Raw genomic sequence first — 10,266 nt, 5'->3', positions numbered from 1 at the left:
TGCACTGTCAGGCGATGGTTTGTTGTTATGATTGTTGTATATGATGGATGAATGATGCATGTATGTATGAAACTTACAATTATATATTTAGAAAGGTATGGCATGATAGTAGGGAAGAAAGGGAGACCGGACCCTAATAATATCCGAGGATGGAGGGTACCAGACCCTAATAATATCCGAGGAAGAAGGGAGACCGGACCCTAATAATATCCGAGGATGGAGGGTACCGGACCCTAATAATATTCGAGGTATGTAGGGCGAAACGCTCTTTATAATGTAAGGTTAGTTATGAACATATATGAAAGAATGATGAACATGTTAAGTATGTAATGCGTACCTTCGGGCACGTATATGTGTACGTAAAGTAAGTGATTTGATTAACTAGAACTCACTCAGCATAGCTGACTTTTAGTATGCACACATGTTAACAGATTGAGACAGCTGGTTTGAGCAGGACACATGGCAAGATTGAAGAGGCTGACATCTGAAGATTTGTCATGATTTTTTGATATTATCATTTATGTTTTGTTTTAAAAGACAAGTTGAGAATGTTTGTAATGAATGGTTGACTATTATTATTATTCCGCAAAAGTTTTAATTAACTCTGATATTTAGAACTGTGTTTGTGAGTAAATCAAACGATAGAGTAGGGCACCGGGATCGGGGCCTTACAGTACGGTTGTATAAACTCAAAAGATTCAATGCTATAAGATGTAGTCCTACTCTAGCACCTTCAGGCAAAAACACCGCACCTTTAGGCTAATTCTGCATAGTGCTCTTAAGCTCAAACCCAAACATGTTAAAACCTGCGTTAACATGCCCGTGCCATAAATTAACAGCCCTACCCTCGACCCTTGTTTTTTTTCTCATTAGTGTAAATTTACATAGTTTTTGTCCAAAAATTTTTATACGTAGTGTAAATTTACTCGTTTTCCTAATAACACTTAACGTCCGACCCTCGCTGTTTATGAAATTTCATATACATATTGAGTCTTAACCCTGCTGTGTTTTCGTCCAAGCTTCGTCTTATCAAAAAACTAAAATAAATAGGACTTTGTGATAGGGGTGTTCAAAAAAATCTAAACTCGACTCCGAATTCAAAATATCCGAAAATCCGATTTATTCGAAAAATTCGGATATCCGAATTATCGATTTCACATTCGGATAGTGGTTTTGATATTTTTCAGATATCCAAAATATCCGAATTATTTCTTTTGAAATCTAAAATATCAAAAGTCGAAACTCGGATATCCGAAATATCCCAATCTCGCTTAGACTAACCGCCTGACAACCTTAGCGATCCTAAACAAAGATAAGTAAAATTATCACATAATAACATAATAGACACCAAAAGCTAAATATTGTTTATAATTCTGATAGAAGCTAATCTAAAAAACATAAAATAAATAACTGAAATACAAACTATGGCTAAATACTTCCAATTATTTAACATCATAAAGATAAATATAACTAATTCAAACTTTAGATGATCTTCAATAACATTAGCTTCAAGGTCATGCTTTATTATAAACTGGTCGAATTAATAAAACAAAAAGAAGCTAACTGGTAAACTTATATAAATATTAAGAACACAATTAGCAAGACGAATTCACATATTAATATTGTTACATTGGCCGAAACTCAAGGCCAGAGACAATAAGGCCGGACAAAGAGCCTTCATAACTTAAAAATTTCAAATTAACCCGAACCCAATCATTTTCAAGTTCAAGATTTGAGTTGAATTTCTTGACGTTAACCTCCATCCACCCATCACTCCTTTGTTTTGGAATCTGAGAAATATTATGTATATTCCATGGGCTTGGGGTTCTGAAATAAACAAATTCGGACACTTTAATTTTCTGAAGTAGATCTCGTACTTCGACTGGACCATGCATCTCATTACAATTTTCGGAAAGCTTAAACACTAAGTAGCACACATAATCTGCATCTCGTGACAACATTTGGCTTTTAACCGTGCAACTGATACGAAATATTTGTTGTGGCAGAAGCTCAAGCACCTCTTCAAATCTGCATGTACATTATATTATGTGATAAGTATTTTTTTAGAAACATTGGTAGATTTTGAAGACATAAACAACCGCATCAATCTATTAAGAGTATAAATTAACATTTACAAAAAGCTAACCTGGACTTGGGTGTTGGTTTTGGAACAAAAAGCTCCAAATCAGAAGAGTTGTAGAGAGCCGCCTTTGCTGAAAGCATAAGGTGCTTCTTTCCATTCACTTCATTTAGCGAAACCAACTATTCATAAATTAGTGAATTGTTACAGAACCAGGAGGAATGTTTAAAATTTCAATATGTATTAATTTTTCTAGAAGTAAATAAGAACCTCTTCCCCGTAGTCATAGTTTATGGACCCCTTTAATATCATTTCGCTTTTAGTTGGCATTTGTAGGAACTGATCCAAGTTCGAGTTTGATTCCAAAACTTTTTGGACTTTCCTCGACTTTTCAGTTTCTTCATGTTCCACCTATTTAAAATTCCTTAGACTATTTCATAAACATGTAACGTAGAACATTTGCAAAATACAAACTAGAATGGAAATATAATGAAACTTACGTTGTCGATGGGTTGAAACTCAATGCCTTCTACATAGATCGCATCATGTTCTCTACAATAGGATGCTGAAAGGCTCTCTTGTAAAACCTCAAAATCACCATCATCTTTATGGTTCAAGAACCGGTATAGTTCAATCATCATCCACTCGTCAGCTCTCCATTTTGAAAAATACGCATGTAAGGTTTCGTTCCCCTTTCTGTACTTTAGGTCAACATACATTGGGGTTCTAGAAACATTTCTAGAATCGCAAAACTTGAAGACTAGATAGACCCCATATTCGGTATTTGGAGATAAAAATTGAGCTCTTGTCTCGATTTTGATCATCAAATTTGAAATATCAAACATCTGTGCTACCATCTTAAACCTGCAAGATATTAAACTCTAAATTAGTTGTAGTCTCTTCTTTTTTTAAATCAAAAATGAGAAAAACAGAACTTACAAAGTATGATCACACCCATCTCCTACATATACTAGGCGAAGGTGTAACACAGAAGAATACATATAACCAATAGATAAACATAATAAATTAAATAATAAACTATAATTTTCAGAAAATGTATTATAATATAGTATATATATATATATATATATATATATATATATACTGGGGTGTAATGAATTTGCGTTTTCTTTAGTTTTATAATTCGTTATGTTAGAAGCTATGGACATGTAACGAGAAACCGAACAAAGTTAGTACCCGAAAAATCCAATATGAAATAAGTTATAAGTAAGGTAATGATTTTATTGTTATCTGACAATACGGGGAAGGTTAACGTACAAATGAAATTAAATTGCTAATGGTGAGAGTAAAGTAGAGTAATGATGTAATTACATATATAATTACTTTATTTGTATATAAAATTACTCTACTTGATTTTTCACAAGTAGCATGTTAATTTCATTTGTATTTGATCCAAACCCATGACAATACCATATATAAGAGCAAACACATAGATTGAAAGAGAGAACCTTGACTTTGGAACATTAATACACCAATTATCATGAGGATTGCCATTTCTGTATGAAAATGTTCTTGCTGACATGATTTCAGTTCCTTCACCGTTACTTCCAAGTGTAAACAACTGAGATGCATAACAAAACAAGTCAATGGAATTTTGGACCATCCCTTAAAATAATTGCTACAGCTTACAAACCTGAAGACTTCGTAACTAAAAATTTGTCATAACTTTTAAACAAAAGAAGAATTCCTTAGGATTAGCCGATCAGTATTTACCAGATTATCATCTTGAAGAAAAATTCCTTTAATGAGCAGATTATAAATATTCTTTTTCATTCGGGTTCTCGAATATTTAGACAATTTTAATATTTCCTGATAGTTCTCCAGCAATTTAGGCCTCCATATATCATAATCCTCCTGAAAATTATAATTAAACAAAAATTAATATATACTTTTATGCATACACCAAACAGTTGTCCACATCTTATAAACAGTTTTCACATTCATTTTGATATTTCTTTATGGATTTTTGAAATCCAAAACAAGGCTTTCAAATAAACTAGTGGCTGTGTTGTCGTTTAAGTTGGGTTCCGAATTCATCAAATAATATTGTGCAATGCAGTGCTGACTGGACACTCGATAAAGCCGGCTAAGCCTGTTGTGGTTTTGGCAAACATGGGCTTCAACGAGTTTTTTTTTTCAAGAATTTAAACTAACAAAGAAAATTAAAAGAAAACTTTTAATAAAAAATTTTAAAAAGATAATATAATTTTTAAAATACAGAGTAATAAAGTGACAATATAAGAGGGGCCGAGGCACTGCGTGAGGAGCTCCCATCACGCGTGATGGCTCACCGCACACCGCCGTCAGTCATTGCTCACGCGTGACGGGGGTTGGTTGCGTGATAGCCATCACGCAAGTGATGAGTGTTTATCGAGATAATTTGACCATTGGGGAGGGAGCCGTTGGGAAGGGGGGGGGGGAGGGTTAAAAAAAAACCAATATAAAACCAAAAGCAAAACATAAACCAAATCCAACTCAAAACACTCTCAATCTTCCCCTTCATTCACAACAAAAAATATGGAATTTTCGAATTACTTGGTCCCTTAGACACCGATAGCTCTTCGACTTCGGACAATGACATTCTCGAATGGTTCCCGTTGTTATATAACGAACTTGAAGGCCCGAGCCGTCCAAAGAAAAAAATGGTGGAGCGTGATCGTATACATGCCCACGAAGTGCTAATGAACGACTATTTTGTGGAGGATCCGAAATACAATGACGAGACGTTTAGGGAACGCTTTCGTTGCCTAAATCTTTATTTTTAAAGATTGTAGCCGACGTCGAAGCAAACGAAGAATGGTTTCAAGAATCTTACGACGCGAGGGGCAAACGAAGTTTTACGGCGCTTCAAAAATGCACATCCGCTATTCGTCAACTAGCGACAGGTAACCCACCCGACTAATTCGATGAATACTTACAAATGTCTGAGAGAACTTCACGTGAATGTATACAATTCTTTTGTAACGCGATTATAAAATTGTATGGCAAAGAGTTTCTACGAAAACCAACAAGACACGACATTACACGTCTTTACGCCGTGCACGGGGCTATATGGCATTTTCCAGGGATGCTCGGTAGCATCGATTGTACACATATCGAATGGAGGAATTGTCCACGGGAGTTGCGAGGGGCGTATGTTAGGGGTGATATCAAACGACCAACGATCTCACTAGAAGCGGTTGCGTCAAATGATTTATGGTTTTGGCGAGTTTTCTTGAACTTTTCACGAGCGAGCTCTAGCTAAACATTTCAGCTCGCTAAGATAAACGAGCCGAACTGTATAGTTTTTCTTATGTTTTGAGCTTGTGTTATGATCTAAAATGTCAATTCTTGATATGGGTTGTTGTTTCTTGGCTGATCTTTGAGTCTTGTTTGTGATTTCTGATGTTTTGAGCTTGTGTTATGACTACAAATGGGTTCTTGTATCATCGGTGATCTTTGAGACTTTGTGTGTTTTGTGATCTTTGAGCTTGTGTTATGATCTAAAATGTCAATTCTTAATATGTGTTCTTCTTTCTTGCCTGATCTTGTGATTGCTTATTCTCTTTGTATTTGTAGTTATGTTAAACCATTTTCAATTGTTACATTTTTTTGTCCTATGATCTAAAAAGTCACGGGAAATGAAAGGAGAGTTGCCGACTCAGCTAAAACAGGACACTAGAGAGAGTAGTATCAACTCGATGATCGAAAAAGTGGAAGTCAACGGTTTTGATCTAGAACCAGAGTTTGACTTTTGGCCGATTCAACACCCAAGCGAACCGTCCCATTAAGATAGACCGGTCCTGTGTCCTATGCCCTCACTCTTCCCACCTCATCAAAGTAAGCCTTTTCCACTTGTGCAACTTATTATATGTTTTAGTTGAATACATGATATTCCAACAACAACAACAACAACAACATATAGGATGAAAGAATGCAAGATGATCGGTTTTCATGTCAAACGAAGTCAGAAGCAACTGATGGCTTGCTTGATATTGGATCGTTTGTAAACGAGATGAGCCGACTCCCTTTGTAAACAGTCCAAGGGTTTGTAACGAGTTAGTTGGGTCGTTTAGCTGGCTAGCTAACTGGCTTGTTTAAACTAAATCTCAAGCTCATATATCTATAAATTACAACCTAAATACTAATACATATAAATCATTATAAAGTTTGTAGTTTATTAATATTATATTATTTGTAAAACGGTAAATATATTTTATACATATAAATAATAATGTATGATAAAATATTATTATTTATTTATATGTCAATATTTGTAAAACGGTAATATTTTATACGAAAACAGTGAGTTTGCTTAAACTTTTCGCGAGCGAGCTCTACCTAAATATTTCATTTCGCTAACATAAACAAGCTGAACTGTTCAGTTTGGTTTGTAAACTGATGCACTTGTGATGGTACTCGAGACATCACGTTAGCATTCTCACATTGAAAACTGCATAAACTTACGGCATCTTATTATGTCACTAATTGTTATTAAACGTAACCGGCTAAAGATGGCATAATTAACTATGTCAACAGGTTGAGTAACATTAACATACACACATATATAATATTGGTTCTGAATTTTTATTTATGCAAATGCAGTTGATCGATTACCAAGCCTGATAGGAGAATCTGCGGTTGATTGTTGCAGTCTTTCTTCCATTTCCAATATCGCCTTTACCTCAATTCATCGGTGGCACATTGACTTTATCTTTTGGTTCAATGTCATGGCTCACCTAAGGTATCTCTACCCCCGAGGCTACCTGATATGTTCCCAATCAAAGTATCTGCATTGTACGATGCATACATTTCTTCATTGCGGTGACACAACTAGATATAACTTCACTCTATTTACTATAACATGTAGTTATCATTACCATGATATCGTTGCTTATGTGTTTAGATGGACGCTCGAATTTTTCATGGATCAAAAATGTATACTAATGCTTACCAGAGTCTGTCAAATAATCTCACGACTATTTTCATAAACGGATTATCATTTTTATGAAGACCTAAAAGAATGATAATCAAATGAGGTTTGCACATTATGTAATGACTTGTACTTATTTTCCCTTTTTTTACCTCTGTTTTTTTAACTCAATCGTTTTATCATTTGATGAAACAACATATGAAACGTGGTATGGTTAAAACGGGTTCTTTCCAAAACATGAACAGTCAAAATTTTTTACTTTCCGATACGGGTGTGCAACGTGTCCGACTTGCACCTGAACTGATTTAAATAATTTCTCAAACCCGGAACAGGACCTATTACAAATGGGTCGGTCCGGGTATATAAAACGGTCCTGCGCGACGGATTTGACAGGTTTAACAAGTTCCTTAACAAAATTCAGAAACTATGATAAACTCTTTGATTGATTTCTTCCCTATAAGCCAAATAATATTTACAACATATACTCTTAACTAACTTTTCATCTATCACAAAAAGTACATAACCTGTTGCATTAATAGTGACAGTACATAACCTGATTTTGAAAGTATGATAACATAACCTGAATTCATCAATAAAAAACAAATTTATAATACAACATCGACAATAAGCAGCTCCTGGTTTGGTCAGTATCGTATCTTTCGGTTTCATGCACACCCATTGACTCATCAATTGGATAGCATAAATTAAGTTATTGTTTCTTGGAAAGGTTTGACCTGTACAAGCTTACAACAAAATGCCCAAAATAGATTTGACTCTTAATGTCAAAGTCCAAACGCAACAATTAAATTGCAATTCCAACCTCAACCATAAAATTTCAGGTTATTTGATCTTTTATTTGAATCAGTTTTTGAATTTGTTTTATAGTAGGAATATTATGTTGTTGTGGCAGATATAGGATGTTGGAGCTGACATAACATAAATCCGCATCTAATGATTGGTTTTGGCTGAAGTTTACAACGAAAATAGAAACAATCTGTGTGGCGGTGGCATGTTGAGGACCTGAAACAAAGGCCGAAGTCAACAGTTGACCAAGATTCTTAAAACATCGAAATGGTAAAACAGGTAGTTCAGTTGATTCTAGACAACACCTTTAATTTCAAGGTATAAGAGAACCCATGATCGCTGGCAGCTTTTAAAGTTTATATATATCCCTTGATATTTTATAAGCCTATTTAACTGTTAGCTTATGATCTCGTAAATATATTTTTTTTTGTATACTATGTAATGGCAAAAGATATTATCGTATTGTTTACTTATGTCATAGTTAAGTTTGTTTTTTATCATTTTGTTTGCCTTTGTTTTGTTTCACATATTTAGCGTTTTCTTTCGTTAGATTTATTTATAATATTTGTTAGTAATTAAAAGTTAGTCCTTGTTTTTACTCAGCCTGCACTAGCATATGTTGCATTAACCTATAGAAAACTACTGTGCCATCACAACCGTAACGACACCATCAAATTTCCGTCGCGTCTCTTTTAGGAACCTTACTCATACCGACCTAATCCTCATAGTGTCCCGCCGCAACGCGCAGGCACATCTACTAGTATAGATTATTATTATTATTATTATTATTATTATTATTATTATTATTATTTATGAGCGGTTCTGATAAGATGCCGAAAATGACGAGAAACACCCGACGACTTTTGTTATTTAGCAATTAAAAATGAACATGAGAGATTTGAAATATGTAGTTTTGTTTCCATAAATGAATTAATTACTCACAGTATTTGTAAATGGTTTAACTCTGATTATGAGATTTGTTATTAAGAAATTTAACAGATGTAGCCAGTTTGGTTTGTTTTGTCTACAAAAATAATAGATCCAATAGATCTATCCTGGAAACTAATATAAAGGGTGATTTGAGGAACTAAAGTTTAATTAATTATCTCTAAAGAAACACCCAAGAACAGAAACTTTACAAACAAACAGAACGTTCGAACAAAGTTAACAAGTAACAACAATGAACTTCGATACAAACACGATCATTTAGTTCTTGTCGCATGAGTACGTCTTCTTATACATACGGGTGACCTAACCGGACTGAACGGGCTTATTAGTTGAATTCTTTGCACGTGGATCCACATCTCCTTGTGATGGTGGTTTTTGTGGATCATTAATTGAGCGTTGAAATGAAACAGGTTTTTTACCCGCAACACCTGATGAAGAAGAAGAAGGAGCTCCAGGCCTGGCAGAAGAAAAGGATGGAGGTCCACCAGACATGTTGAATGTGATATATTATTAATGCTCAAGTAAGTGATTGGGGAGATGGAGGACTAATAGTGCTCTACTTATAATAGAAGAAATGGATGTGATTTACGTAATATGATGACGCATAGGATGATGATGTTGCTTCTTGTTAAACTTTTTTTTTTCTTTTCTTGTTATAAAGTAAATTCATCCAATTTTATGTACCAGGATGGGAAGGCGTCGTGTCAGAGCCTACTGAAACAGGAAGGTACCCTTTTGGAGCATGTAGGCTAGGATTCTAAGAAGGTGCCTTGCCGGGCTGCGTTGTAGCCCTGTCGGTCGAAGAAATTGTCAAGACTGCTTATTCTACTAGTTTAGGCAACCAATTAGCTTAACAAGGATACATGTGATGATTATCATGGACGTGTCAAGTCAATTTAAAATAAAGACGTACATGTTGGACTCCCTTGATGCATGCCATGCGGCGCCCAAGGAGTTTGTGAGCAAATCCAGTCAGGTATATTCATATTAGCCGGATATTTTATTAACGTCTATATTACTAACTTTCGTCTCTTTTTTTTTTCTACAAAAAATGTTTATTTTGATAATTTTTCTATTCTTCTACTTTAAAAAGTTGATTACATAATTAATAGTGATTGTGCATCGATAATGGTCACACTTATTATGCTTAAGTTTTAAAATTGCATGTTATTATTTGTTTTTCATTTTATAGATGGTTTGGAGTCACTAACCATTTATATCTGTTGCTTTTGTATAAATTATAAAATGACTATTTAAACTTACATGAAGATATGTGACTTGGAACGAATCAAATGAATTACTTGTACAATAAAGTCTAAAGTCATCTCCCGAATTATGTCACGTCAAACTTTAAATATCACTCACTTGGAATCGTTCAGCACTCTTACATTAATTTTATTATTAAAACAATTATATTTTCTCCACCTTCTCGGTAAGGACATCATTGTTAACTTCTTTCCTGTGTCATGTAGCTTTCATTTTTAAACATTTTTATTCTCAC

General features: G+C 34.4%; 1 protein-coding gene and 1 long non-coding RNA gene across 2 annotated transcripts; both read right to left on the bottom strand.

Annotated features, from left to right (window-relative positions):
- Positions 1-1,623: 1,623 nt before the first annotated feature.
- LOC143529578 (uncharacterized) lies at positions 1,624-2,411 on the bottom strand. The gene is made up of 3 exons (XR_013134685.1): positions 2,351-2,411; positions 2,147-2,262; positions 1,624-2,028 (listed from the first exon to the last, which is right to left on the bottom strand). It is a non-coding gene; the product is annotated as an uncharacterized LOC143529578 (long non-coding RNA).
- A 142-nt stretch (positions 2,412-2,553) lies between these two features.
- LOC143529592 (F-box protein PP2-B10-like) lies at positions 2,554-9,257 on the bottom strand. Its single transcript, XM_077025353.1, has 5 exons — positions 9,074-9,257; positions 7,538-7,593; positions 3,815-3,955; positions 3,550-3,662; positions 2,554-2,944 (listed from the first exon to the last, which is right to left on the bottom strand). The coding sequence occupies exons 1-5, from the start codon at positions 9,255-9,257 to the stop codon at positions 2,554-2,556; spliced, it is 885 nt and encodes a 294-aa protein (XP_076881468.1).
- Between the last annotated feature and the right edge of the window lie 1,009 nt (positions 9,258-10,266).

This window comes from Bidens hawaiensis, unplaced genomic scaffold (genome assembly GCF_021521415.1).
Source record: "Bidens hawaiensis isolate Kalapana, Puna unplaced genomic scaffold, B.hawaiensis_p1.1 tig00008580_1, whole genome shotgun sequence".
NCBI classification, from domain to species: domain Eukaryota; kingdom Viridiplantae; phylum Streptophyta; class Magnoliopsida; order Asterales; family Asteraceae; genus Bidens; species Bidens hawaiensis.
The sequence above is the reverse complement of the archived record's forward strand: the minus strand, read 5'-3'. Positions and strand labels throughout refer to the sequence as shown.

Bases quoted from the DNA above. Each gene is read 5' to 3' on its own strand.
- LOC143529592 (XM_077025353.1), bottom strand. From the start codon at position 9,257: ATGTCTGGTGGACCTCCATCCTTTTCTTCTGCCAGGCCTGGAGCTCCT. The intron at 3,663-3,814 runs GTAAATACTGAT...TATGCATCTCAG, and splicing joins TTCTTCAAGATGATAATCTG to TTGTTTACACTTGGAAGTAA. The intron at 2,945-3,549 runs GTTCTCTCTTTC...AATATCTTGCAG, and splicing joins ATTAATGTTCCAAAGTCAAG to GTTTAAGATGGTAGCACAGA.